The sequence below is a fragment of the Peromyscus leucopus genome, chromosome 2 (genome assembly GCF_004664715.2).
Source record: "Peromyscus leucopus breed LL Stock chromosome 2, UCI_PerLeu_2.1, whole genome shotgun sequence".
NCBI lineage: Eukaryota > Metazoa > Chordata > Mammalia > Rodentia > Cricetidae > Peromyscus > Peromyscus leucopus.
The window spans coordinates 53,004,940-53,017,837 of record NC_051064.1 but is presented as its reverse complement, the minus strand read 5'-3'; the positions used below and the strand labels follow the sequence as shown (position 1 = coordinate 53,017,837).

The following is a 12,898-nucleotide window of genomic DNA, read 5'->3' as shown; positions in this document are numbered from 1 at the left end:
GATCCTGCTAGGAAAGAGAGAGTTTAAAGGCTGGGTATGTGGCTCAGTGGTAGAATGGTTGCCTAGCACATGTGAAGTCCTGGATTTGATCCCTAGCACCATGAAAGAGCAATATAATAATAATAATAAAAATGAGATTTTAAAGCTGAGAAAGCTGGATAGGAATGGGACACCTGTATGGAAGAAGCCCCAGACAATGGAATATTTTTCCTTCTCTGACTGTAGGTAGCCAGAGAGAAATGTAACTGTACCAGATGAAACTGAATGTCCTCTAGTGTTCAAGAGTCCACCAGCATTCATCTTTTTCATGGGCAGGTTATACTCACAGCCTAGCTGATAGCATTGTGTGGGTGTAGGGAGTTCATCCTTGTCCACCAGCTGCTAGAGGCCTGACCCTGCCCTCTGCAGCTGTGGACAATAAAAGTATCAGCTTGGTCAGCTCCTGGCAAGTGAACACTAGCAGTTGAGCTGCGGGGAATTAGGCCTCGTAATTGAGTGTTTGGCACCCTTGTTGCCTTATTCTCTCCCAGATTGGCAGTGTTGATTTCTTCTTGCTGCCTGTCCTGGACTTTTTAAACCAGTAGAGATTCTTTACTAATTTCCCAGGCAGAAAAAGGTTGAGAATAATGGATTCTGATAGAAAAAGCAAGAATGCAGATTGGAAATTAAATGAAAGTAAGACAACAGAACTGGTCACAAGAGTTCAATAATGTTAGAGACTCAAAAGGAGTAATTGTTGTTGGGTATTTGAAAGGCTGTGGATCTCGCTGGGATTCTGGCCCAGGCTAGATAGTTTGGATTAAGAATGAGGTATTTAGGTGATATCGACAGTTACTGGTTGCCTTATAGAAGGAGGCCAAGTTGGGGAGTGTTATATTTCTATAATTGAACATTTGAATATGGTATAGTACCTCACAGATACGAAGCCAGTTTGAAGTCTTCACTTTGTCACTTAATGAGTTGTGACTCTGTAAAATGGGAGTATTATAGACTTTGGAGTGCTAAATAGTATATGATTTAATATCCTAAAAGTCAGGCTTGATTGCACATGTTGATAATCTTAGCACTTTAGAGGCTGAGGCTGGAGGCCAGTTATAAGTTTGAGGGTAGCCTGGGCTACACAGCCAGTGTCATGCTGCATAGCAAGTACCTGGCTATCTGAGATCTTAAAATAGTATCTGGCACCTATAAAACAATATATGGTTGCTGCTGTTGTCATTACTTACAGGTTTTAGAATTTGAGGAATGAGTGTACACCTGGGATCATCTTTACCAAAGGCAGAGACTCAGAAATGAGTTAATACTCTCTGTAGGCATTCTTCTTTGTGGGTGAGTGTGTCTAGAGGCCAGAAGTTGGTGCTGGGTGTCCTTTTCAGTTCTCTACCCTGAACCTAGTTTCTCAGGTCAGCTACATTAGCTGACCACATGCCCCGGAGATCCTTAGGTCCACCTCATCAGCCCTGGAATTACAGGTGTGCACCACCATGCGTGGCTTCTATGTGGGTCCTGAGGCTTGAACTCAGGTTGTCGTGTTTATAGGATAAGTAAGCACTAGGTGAGCCATATCCCCTGCCCTTCTGGGGGAGTCTTGGAGGAGTCTTTCTTTTTTTTTTTTTTTTTTTTTTGGGTTTTTCGAGACAGGGTTTTTCTGCGTAGCTTTGCGCCTTTCCTGGAGCTCACTTGGTAGCCCAGGCTGGCCTCGAACTCACAGAGATCCGCCTGGCTCTGCCTCCTGAGTGCTGGGATTAAAGGCGTGCGCCACCACCGCCCGGCAAGGAGGAGTCTTGCTTGTTTGTTGAGAGAGGTCTTCCTGTATATCCCTGTATATAGCTCTAGGCTAGCCTAGAGCTCACTTTGTAGACCAGGCTGGCCTTAACCTCACAGAGATTCGCCTGCTGCTGCCTCCCAAGTGCTGGGATTAAAGGCGTGCGCCACCACAGCCCCCCCCCCCAACTTTTGTTTTTAAGAAGTTAAAAATGTATCAGCAATTCTAAGTTAAAAATCTATCACTGTATCACATCAAGTTTACTTTGAATAAGATGAGGTAAAAAGGATAGAAATTTCATTTGGTTTTTGATTTATTTTATTTTTCATTTATGTTTTGAAATTTTACTGGATAGATTGGAGTAACCTCATGCTTTCTGTAGCTCAAGAACCTGAGATATGGAAGAGTTTCTGACAGATTATTTTTAGAAGTCTCTTGCTCTTGTCTGTTTCTATTCTAAGAATTCTCTTGGAACCTGTTCCAAAGTAGTAGAGCTGATGGAAAAAGTGTAAATGCAGTTCCTATGTCTGGCAGCTGGGTGCTTGCTGCAACACAGATCTATTTACTACACAAGGGCCTGTTTCCAGAAGAAAGCAGAGTCTCTCCATGTATTTTGTTTGGGTGTGTTAGTTGAAGGTGTTTCTTCTTAATCTCGTTTCCATACCCTCCGTTTTCAGTTTAGAGGGAGTAAACAATTTTAAGGGGTTTTGGTGATTACTCTGGGAAGTTTCTCCTCCCTTCCTTCCTCCCTTCTTCCGTCCCTTTGTAGTGTGTATGTGGGCAGCGAGAGGGGTGTGTGTGCGTGCATGTGTGCACTTCGTGTAGGGTTAATAATGCTCACCTTCCACCTTGCTGAGGCAGTCTCTTGTTTCTGTCTGTCATGCTGTGTATTTAGGCTGACCGGCCCTGTACTTCCTGCTGGTCTTCATCTCCCGGATCGGCATAAGTGATCGCATGCCACCTAATCTGGCTCTTTGCTGGCTTGGAGAAATTGGAGTTCTGTGGTGAGAGCTTTTACTCACTGAGCCACTTCACCCTCTATTTTTGTTTTGCTAAATTTCATAAATTTGTAGCCGTGTGTGTGTGTGTGTGTGTGTGTGTGTGTGTGTGTGTGTGTTCTTCTCCTGTAGTATTAGAGATAGCACTAGAACTTCATACATGCTAGACAAGTGTTCTGCCACTGACCTATGTAATTATTTGTATGTAGGCATTTATGTGTGTGTGCGCGCGCGTGCGCATGCACCTGTGAAAAACAAAAGAGAAAAAAAAAAAGACCTGCCATTTTTCAAATAAACATAAAGGAAGCAATGTAAAGCCAAGAGTTCTTGTTTATACCAATAATCCCAGCACTTGGGAGGCTGAGACAGAAGGATTGTGTTCTGGGCCAGCCTGGGCTATAGTATTGCAAATGCCTATCTCAAAAAAGTAAAAAACCCAGGCTGGAGAGGTGCCTCAGTGGTTAAGAGCACTTATTGCAGCCAGGCAGTGGTGACACATACCTTTAATCCCAGCACTCAGGAGGCAGAGCCAGACGGATCTCTCTGTGAGTTCGAGGCCAGCCTGGTCTACAGAGTAAGATCCAGGACAGGCACCAAAACTGCACAGAGAAGCCCTGTCTCAAAACACAAAAACAAAACAAAACAAAACCAAAAAACACTTCCTGCTCTTGCAGAGGACTTGGACTGTTCCCAGCATCCTTGTAACAGTCCCAGTCACTCTTCAGTTCCAGGAAATCTGATGACCTCTCTGACCTCCTGGGGTACCAGGCACACAAGTGGTGAACACACATACATGCAGGTAAAGCGCTCACATAAAAATAAATCTTAAAAAACAAAACAGGGGTTGGGGATCTAGCTCAATGGTAGAGTGTTTGCCTAGCAAGCGCAAGGCCCTGGGTTCGGTCCTCATCTCTGGAAAAAAAAAACAAACAAAACCAGCTGATGCTGGTAATACCTACCCATAATCCTAGTACTAGGGAGGCAGAGCCAGAAAGATCAAGAATTCAGAGTCATTCTAAACTATATAGTAATTTTGGAGGCCAGGCCTGTGGTGTGTAAGACTATCTCAAAAGAAGAAAAGAAAGAAACCCCAAAACAACTATGAGCTCTAAACGGAGTGGTGGTCTTAGGTTTTACAAACCAAGTATTTTGGCTGGGTGTGGTTTCTCATGACTTTCATCCCAGCATTTAAGGTAGAAGTAGGAGGATCTCTGAGTTCAAGGCCAGCCTGGTCTAAATAGGTAGCCCCAGGACAGCCAGGACTAGAGCATTTTGCTTTAAGTCTGAAACTGGGGCCATTTTTATTGAATAATTACATCTTCATTAGGAATGCTTTTTTTTTTTTTGTTTGAGACAGGGTTTCTCTGCATAGTTTTGCGCCTTTCCTGGAGCTCACTTGGTAGCCCAGGCTGCTGCTTTTTGTTTTGTTTTGTTTGTTTTTGGTGACAGGGTTTCTCTGTGTAGTTTTGGTGCCTGTCCTGGAACTCACTCTGTAGCCCAGGCTGGCCTCGAACTCACAGAGATCCGCCTGGCTCTGCCTCCTGAGTGCTGGGATTAAAGGCGTGCGCCACCACCGCCCCGGTGGCCATTCAGCTTTTTATTAAACCAATCAGAGGGTGCCTTATGTAGAGATACATCTTTACACTGTAAATAAATATTTTGCAACAATCTTGCTCTTTTTAGGAGGAACAGGGTCTCCTGTATCCCAGGCTGGTCTCAGACTTACTTTGTAGGAGAAGATGGCCTTAAACTTGTGGTTTTCTATCTCCACCTGAATGGAGAATTACAGGTATGCATCAGTATGCCCAGCTTAATGGAGTGCTGGGGAATTATTCAGCGTTTCATGCATGCTGGCTGAGTACTCTACCTACTGAGCTACATCCCCAGCCCCCAATTAAAAAAAAAAAAAAAATCCCGGGGCTGGAGAGATGGTCAGAGGTTAAGAGCACCGACTGCTCTTCCAGAGGTCCTGAGTTCAATTCCCAGCACCCACATGGTGGCTCACAACCATCTATAATGAGATCTGGCGCCCTCTTCTGTATACATGATAAATAAATAAATCTTTAAAAAAAACAAAATCCTTTAAAAAACATTTCCTTAATGTATGTGCATGCCATGTTGGAATGCTATAGGTCGGCTTGCAGGAGCCAGTTTTCTTCCTTCCGTTCTATGGTCCTGGGGGTTTTACTTGGGTTGTCAGCTATGATAGCAAGTGCCTTTAATTACTAAGGTATTTGGAGAAGAATCAGGCTCATAACATCAAGATAATGTTTGTTGTAATAGGCTATAAAACTTAAGTCTTTTGTAAATCACAAAGTTCATGCAATTTAGTGTAAGGGTGTATATTACGTTCTTGTAGTTTTCTCACTGGACGACATTCTATAAGAAGAGGCTCTTTATTATATTAAACATACTTACATTGTTTTCACAAATGGATTGCTTATCTTGTATGTATGAGGCCTTAGGTTAGTCCCTAGTCTTGACAAAATGAATTGCTTCATTTAATCAATATAAATATTGTATAATTTTACATTGCTTTGTGGGTTAGAAAATTTGTCCGTTTTCCTTCCTTCTTTCCTTCTTTCCTTCTTTCCTTCTTTCCTTCCTTCCTTCCTCCCTCCCTCCCTCCCTCCCTCCCTCCCTCCCTCCTTCCCTTCCTCCCTTCCTTCCTTCCTTTTTTTTCTTTCACAGGGTTTTGTGTAGCTCTGAGAGCTCCACCTGCCTCTGCCTCCCAAGTACAGGGATTACCCTACCTCCTACTGAGATCTTTAAACTCAGATAACAGGATGTCTCTGAGATGGCTCAGTGGGTAAAAACACTTGCCACACAATCTGAGGTCTGAGTTCAGTTCCTGGATCCTACTGTAGAGGAGAGAACTGATTCTCAAAAGTTGTCCTCTGTGATACACAAGTGGGCGTGAGCACACAAAAATCATGAGTAAAATAAGAATTTAAAAACTCAGAGGATGCTCTAAAAGTAATATAATTATGATAAAACAAACATTCTGTATAATGAAAACAAAGTAACCAAATTAGCAGTCTCAAAGTTGTTAAGCTCAAAATAGGATGTAGAGTGTGTTTCATATGACTGAGAGGCAGTTGGAAATAAGATAAAATGTTTAAACTAGCCTTTGGGGTATGTGAGATGTTCTAGTTAATTGGTTATTTGCTGTTATAATGTAAAAAGCAGTGCCGTAATATACCCAGTTAGTACAGGACCTATTGTGAAAGTAAATATCAGGGTGTCTGTTTAAGAAGATGTTAGGCCTTTTCTGTTTAATACATTTGAAACACATATTTATAGTGTCTGAAGTAGTGTAATGAGTTTTGGGTAGTGTCTTAGTCACTGTTCTATTGCTGTGAAAAGACCATGAACGAGGCAACTTCTATAAAAGAAAGCATCTAACTGGCACTTGCTTACAGTTTCCGGGGTAGTTTATTATCACCATGGTGGGGTGGAGCATGGCAGCAGGCAGCAGGCATGGTGCTGGAGAAGTAGTCGAGAGCTCACATCTGATCACGAGTTGTCCACCCCCAGTGACACACCTCTAATAAGGCGGCGCATCTGAATCCTTCCCAAAGAGTTCCACTGACTGGAGACCAAGTATTTAAACATAGGACTCTATGAGAACCATTCTCATTCAAACCATCACAGTTAGTTTCTTGTAATTTATGATAATCAGCTCTAAAGGGTACCTAGAGGTCCCAATATAGCTGAGGATGACCTTGAATTTCTGATTATCTTTACCTCCCCAGGCCTCCATTACATATGTATGCCACCATATCCAGTTTTACAGGGAACTGGGGATTGAACCCAGGGTGCATGCTAGACAAGCACTCTACCAGCTGAGCTGCATCCCCAGGCCTCTGGTCTTATAAACACTTAAGATTATGAAGACAAGTCTGGAAACAGAATAGCTAAAGTAAAATATGAGTTGAATATAGATCCTGAAGAATCCAAAGGAGAGCAGTGCATACCTAAAAGGAGGCCTGGAGAGTCTGTCAGTTACACCAGGCACAAAAGCAAAGTGTTGGTTTTGCAGTCAGTCAGGGCAGCATAATGGAACCCCACACCGCGGAGAAGAGGACAGAGGAACAGGGACAAGGGAGAGGGAAAACTGCTAGGAAATAATCCTGGGTATTTGCATTCTGTTTGAGATATTTTCAGTAGATAAACTTGGGTAGGAACTTACTTAGCTTTGGCCTATTTGAATTATTCCCCTTTATGCTCTGGGTGGTTATGCCAAAGATTAAAATTATCCAGAATTTGAGATAAGGTCTCAGGTAGCCCAGACTTCCCTTGAGTTCTATGTAGCTGAGGATAACCTTGAACCTCTGATCCTTCTCCCTATACCTGAGTGCCAAGATTATATTCATGGGCTACTATATCTCTGTATCTGCCTTTAGATGGTTCTAGGCATGGTTTAAGGGGTGCTGGGTTTAAGGCTGCTTCGATTAGAGCTTGTGTTAAAGGCTTGCCTAGAGCTCTGGCTTGTTTTGAATGCTGAGATACAAAATCCAGTCCTCATGATTGCACAGCAAATGTCCTTTTTTTTTTTTTTTTTAATTATTTTCATTTTTTTCAAGACAAGGTTTTTCTGTAGCTTTGGAGCCTGTCTGGAACTCTTTCTGTAGACCAGGCTGGCCTCAAACTCAGAGAGATCCACCTGCCTCTGCCTCCCGAGTGCTGGGATTAAAGGCGAGCACCACCAGCCAGCAAATGTTCTTAACTGTTAAGCCATCTCTTAATGCCCCTGGAACTCTTAATCATCTTGTCCCAGTGTCCCAAGTATTGGCATTACAAGCACGTGCCATTGTGTCTTCATTAACATAAAATTGTATTTACATTTTTTTTTTTTACTTTCTCTCACCGTGTGTGTGTGTGTGTGTGTGTGTGTGTGTGTGTGTGTGTGTGTGTGTGTACGTACCATGATTTGGAAGTTTTGCTTATAATGCTTTCTTTCTTTGCAGATTTTGTATTTTGTACATACATTATTTTGTATATTCTGTATATGATGACTTCGGTGAGCAATGATCGTTGCCGAGGTGCTCGGGAAAAACCACAGATGCCAACCACACACGCGGCACAGCCCCAGAAACAAGTGGTGCAGGTGAGTCTGGTGGAGCTCTCTCTTGGGTGGAAGTAAAGACACTGAGGGAGAAGGAATGCTTCAATAGGCCCTTTCTAGAAACTCAGGGTTTAACATTGGGTTTACAAAGTGAATAAATAGTAAGTGCAGGAAAGAGGTGATCATGGTGAAACTGAATGTTGTTCCAGAGAACCGTCTGTTTCATCCTAATTCCAGTTGTTATAACTCTGCTACAGCACTTCCCTCCCTTCCTTGTCTCGTGGTCCAGTTTATAGCACTAGGAATTGAACCCAGAGCCCTTGTGTTCTAGACCAGCACTCTATACTGCACTCCACCCCCAGCTCCTTTGTTATTCCTGCAGGTAAAGTGAGACAGTTCAGTACGGCACTGAGCACAGTGTCTGGTCCAGAGTTCTTAATACTCTGTGCTGTATGGATCCAGTTGACAAGCTTCGTAACAGAAAGAAGCAGTACCTTTTCCCTTCATATGATTTATTGTCCTTACATTTATTAACTGTGTGTGTGCATACTTGTGCACGCACATACATACATCCATACATCCATACATACATACCTCCTTGTGGTTTTTGAGCTCCAAGGACAGCTTGAGAGAGCCAGTTCTCTCCTTCTACCGTGTGAGTTCAGGGATGGAACTCAGGTGTCAGGGTTGGCTGTGAAGCAGTATCTTAGTGAATAATGAATTTTATTTGGTCCATTCTAATTTCAGGCCCATGGCTTGATAGATTTTTATTGTTCTTTTTGTTTTTGAGATTGGGTCTTATCAGGTCAGCCAATCAGACCTTGAACTCATGATTTCTCTGCTTCAGCTTCCCAGGTGCTGGGGTTTCAGACTTGGACCACTGTGGCTGCCTTGGATGATACTCTATTTTATTTTTGGTATTGGGGTTGGAACACAGGGTTTTGTGCATGAGGCAAATATTTTACCACTGAGCTATTTCCCTTACTCTTTTCAGGAGTTTTGTAGAATTTCATACTGAAATGTTCTGTTATATTTGGTACAGAGTAGAATTTTTTTACATAAGTCTTGTGTTAAATTGAGTCTAAAATAAGCTTTGTATTTTGCTGCTGTTAACAGATAAATATTTGCTATGTTAGTGCTTACCCCTAAGTTCTTTTACTCTGATAAGTATTCTTTACAGTTGATCAAGAAAGATTGCCATGTTGAATGTGGTAGCACAATTTTAATCTCAGCACCAGAGGCAGAGGCAGGCAGAGTTTGAGGCCAGCCTGGTCTACCAGCAAGTTCAGGCTAGCCAGAACAGAACAACATAGGAGACTCTGTTGTTGGAGAACTGTTGTAGCTAGGCTATCTTTTAGTTTATTAAATGAATTATCTTGTATTATGGAAGAAACATAGGTTAGAATAACCATAAGTGAAGTCCTGATGATTAATAATAATAATAATAATAATAATAATAATAATAATAAAGTTAGTCTTTAAAAAGAGATAAAAAGAAATTAAATCAGTGTGTATAGCAGGCTTTGTTTTGGGCCACCAGCCAGCTCCCAAATCATGACACAGACTTATTAGTTATGAATGCTCGGCCTTATTCTTGTCCCACTAGCTCTTATAACTTAATTTAACCTGTTTCTCTTCATCTATGTTTTGCCTTGGGGCTTCTTACCTTTCTTTTTTTTTTTTTTTTGGTTTTTCCAGACAGGGTTTCTCTGCGTAGCTTTGCGCCTTTCCTGGAGCTCACTTGGTAGCCCAGTCCTCAACTCACAGAGATCCGCCTGACTCTGCCTTCCGAGTGCTGGGATTAAAGGCGTGCGCTACCACCGCCCGGCTCTTACCTTTCTTTTATTCTGTATGTTTTACTTTTCCTCTTCTGTGTCCAGCTGGCCCTTGGCGTCTTTCTCTCTCTCTCCCTCACTCTCTTCTTTCCTCTCCTCTCCCAGCCTAGATTCCTCCTACTTATTCTCTCTGCCCAACAGTCCCACCTATCCCTCCTCTGCCTAGCTGTTGGCCATTCAGCTTTTTATTAGACCAGTCAGGTACCTTAGGCAGGCCAGGTGAAACAGCAACACATCTTCACATAACTAAACAAATGCAGCATAAACAAATGTAACGCATTTACATAGTTAAGTATTATTCCAGCAAGGCCAAATGAATGTTAGTGATGCAGATGTACCCTGTATGGCTTGCAAGCGTTTGCAAGTCTGGAGCAGGGAATTAGTTTTTTTTCTTCCAAAAGGGTTTTATTTTTATCGTGTTTCGTTTTCAGCGGTTTCAAACTGGGTCTTGCTGTGTAGCCTAGGGTGGCCCAGAACTTTCTGTGTAACCATTGCTGGTCTCAAAACTTTAGATTTTTCTGCCCTAGCTTCCCTGGGATTTGGACTACACTAAAAGATATTCACTGATAGCTTTTCTGTGGAGCCTCTGGGGGATAGCTTAGGTCATCTAAAGGAAAAAGCTGCTGATTGAATAGCGAGGAGGATCTGTTTCCTCTTTGGTGTTTTTGTTTGTTTGCTTTGCTTTTTAAAATATTTATTTTTTGTTAACATGCATGTGCATTTTGCCTGTATGTATTTTGCATTTTCCACACCGTGTGCGCGCGCGGCGCCTGTGAAGGCCAGAAGAGGGTGTCTGTTGGATCCTCTGGAAATGGAGTTACAGATGGTTGTGAGCCACCATGTGGGTGTTGGAAATTGAACCCAGGTCCTCTGGAAGAGCAACCAGTGTTCTTTTTTTTTTTTTTTTTTGGCTTTTTGAGACAGGGTTTCTCTGTATAGCTTTGCAAAACCAGTGTTCTTAATTGGAGCCATCTCAGTTTTTTGAGACAGGATGTCATAGCTCACTCAGGCTAGTCCAGCTTGCTATATCATCCAGGCTGTTGTCTAATTGAAGATCTGCCTTCCTCCTACTCTCCAGTGCTTGCTTTATAGATTTGTACCATCATGTCTTAACTTCCTTTTTTCTTTTTTACATTTTATTTATATGTATGGATATTTTGCCCGTGTGAATGTCTATACCACATACACAATTAACATACAGTTGTGAGCTACCACGTGTTCTTTGGAAATCAAACCTGGGTCTTTTGGAGGAACAGTCAGTGCTTTTAACCACCCAGCCATCTCACCAGCCCTGTTTTCTGGGATTTTTTGTTTGTTTTTTAAATAAAGATTTATTTATTATATGTATATGGTGCTCTATCTTCATGTGTGCCTACATGCCAGAAGAGGGCATCAGATCCCATTATAGATGGCTGTGAGCCACTATGAGGTTGTTGGGAATTGAATTCAGAACCTCTGGAATAGCTGCCATTGCTCTTAACCACTGAGCCATCTCTCCAGCCCTCCTGTTGTTTTTAAAATTGCATTTTGGGCCTACAAGATGGCTCAGTGGGTAAAGGACTTGCCCCACAAGGCTGATGTTTGGAACCCGTGTAAAGGTAGAGACAGAATTGATTGCACACAGGTTTTCTCTGACTCCACGTGTGCACTGTGTGCTTTCCCCTTCCACCTGTGTGCGTCATGTACGTACACACACCTTTATAACAAGAAAGAAGATAGGTATTGGAGGATGGTGAGATTGCTCAGTTAGTCAGCTCCCACCATACAAGCCTTGAGCCCAGCAACACACATGTTGTAAAGTGAGAGAACCGGCTCCCCAAAGCTCTTCTACTTCTACACCCATGCCATGGCGTGCAGAAGCCTGCACTCACACATATGTTCATCATAACAATAATAAAAGTGAGGGGGATAGAAACCTCCAAAATGGAATCTTAAGATGTTGCCCTAAGATCGCCTCAAAAATTTGTCCTCAAGCCATCTTCTTGGCATAGCCTCACATGTAGCTGAGATAATTTTCCTTTTTGTTTGTTTTTGAGACAGAGTCTGTTATGTAGCTCTGGCTCTCCTGGAACTTACTCTGTAGACCAGGCTGGTCTCAAACTCATAGAAATCCACCTGCCTCTGCCTCCTGAGTGCTGGGATTAAAGTCATGCACCACTATGCCTGTGATAATTAATATCTGACACTGCTTTTTAAAAAATTATGTTGAGAATCTTCAAAAATACTACTAGGGAAAATTTTATGTTGGACTGAGGGTATGCTTGCTTGATGGTAGAACATTTGACTAACATACATGAAGTGCCAGTCTCAAGTTCCAGCCCAATATACACATGAGTACGCACTTGGGGATGTCACCTAATTATGGTAAAGTACTTGCCTAGCCTGCATGAAGCCCTGGGTCAGTCTTTAGCACCATGAAAACTGGGCATAGGAGAACAAGCCTGTAACCCCAGCACTCAGGAAGTGGAGGCAGGACGATCAGAAGTTCATTCAGTGTTATCTTGGGCTGTAGTGTGTTTGAAGCCAGCCTGGGCTACATGAGACCCCAGAGAGAGAAGAGAAGATGATTGTTAAATTATATGTTAATTCCATTGTAAAAATAGCTTCTCAAAATTACCTTAAAGTGGCAATAGAGAATATTGGTTAGGATGCTAATTGCCCACTAGCCATCCAGTCGTAGGGGCTTTTCTGTTCAAGTTAAGTGCTGAAAGAGCTGTTTTGAATTTGTGTAAACCTGAGTTGGGGTCTTGGGGTCTATATCTTTATTAGTCAGATACAATTTCTGGAGTGCTTGTTTTCCTTTTTAGTTAAATATTATTTAGGCATCAGTTCTCTTTAGTCGATGTCTCTTTTTGTCCTCTTCTCTATACCAACTCCATTATGCTCAGCACAGGCTATTCCTCTCTGCCTCCCTTCCTGCAGCCTCCTGGGTAGCTGGTATTTCAAGTCTGCCATTAGTAGGGTAGGCTTGTTCTTCAGTTTCTTGTCATTGACGTATTAAAGAGTATAGGATAATTATATTTTACATTGTCTTCTAACTTAAGTTTGTGTGATACTTCTTTATGATTAGAATTCTCTATTTTTGGTATAAGTAAATGTGATGTATTATTTTTCCTGTTTTCAGTGCTAGGCATCAAACTCAGAATCTTGAATATATTAGGCAAATGCTCTGCTTCTGAACTGTATGTGATGGGTGAACTATATGTGAACTGGATGAGATATTATAATATAG

At 42.2% G+C, this 12,898-nt stretch overlaps 1 protein-coding gene across 10 annotated transcripts in view; it reads left to right on the top strand.

Annotated features, from left to right (window-relative positions):
• Ubap2 (ubiquitin associated protein 2) overlaps positions 1–12,898 on the top strand; it is an 85,272-nt gene that overhangs the window by 11,826 nt on the left and 60,548 nt on the right. For 6 of the 10 annotated variants that reach the window (XM_028884036.2, XM_037202511.1, XM_037202514.1 and 3 more), the window contains exon 2: positions 7,734–7,873. In XM_028884036.2, the coding sequence (XP_028739869.1) occupies positions 7,775–7,873 (99 nt within the window). In that variant the 5' untranslated portion in view covers positions 7,734–7,774. Of the gene's footprint in view, positions 1–2,660; positions 2,770–4,532; positions 4,553–7,733; positions 7,874–12,898 lie in introns of those variants that run through there. The other 4 variants (XM_037202512.1, XM_037202509.1, XM_037202513.1 and 1 more) reach the window with 2 other exon arrangements.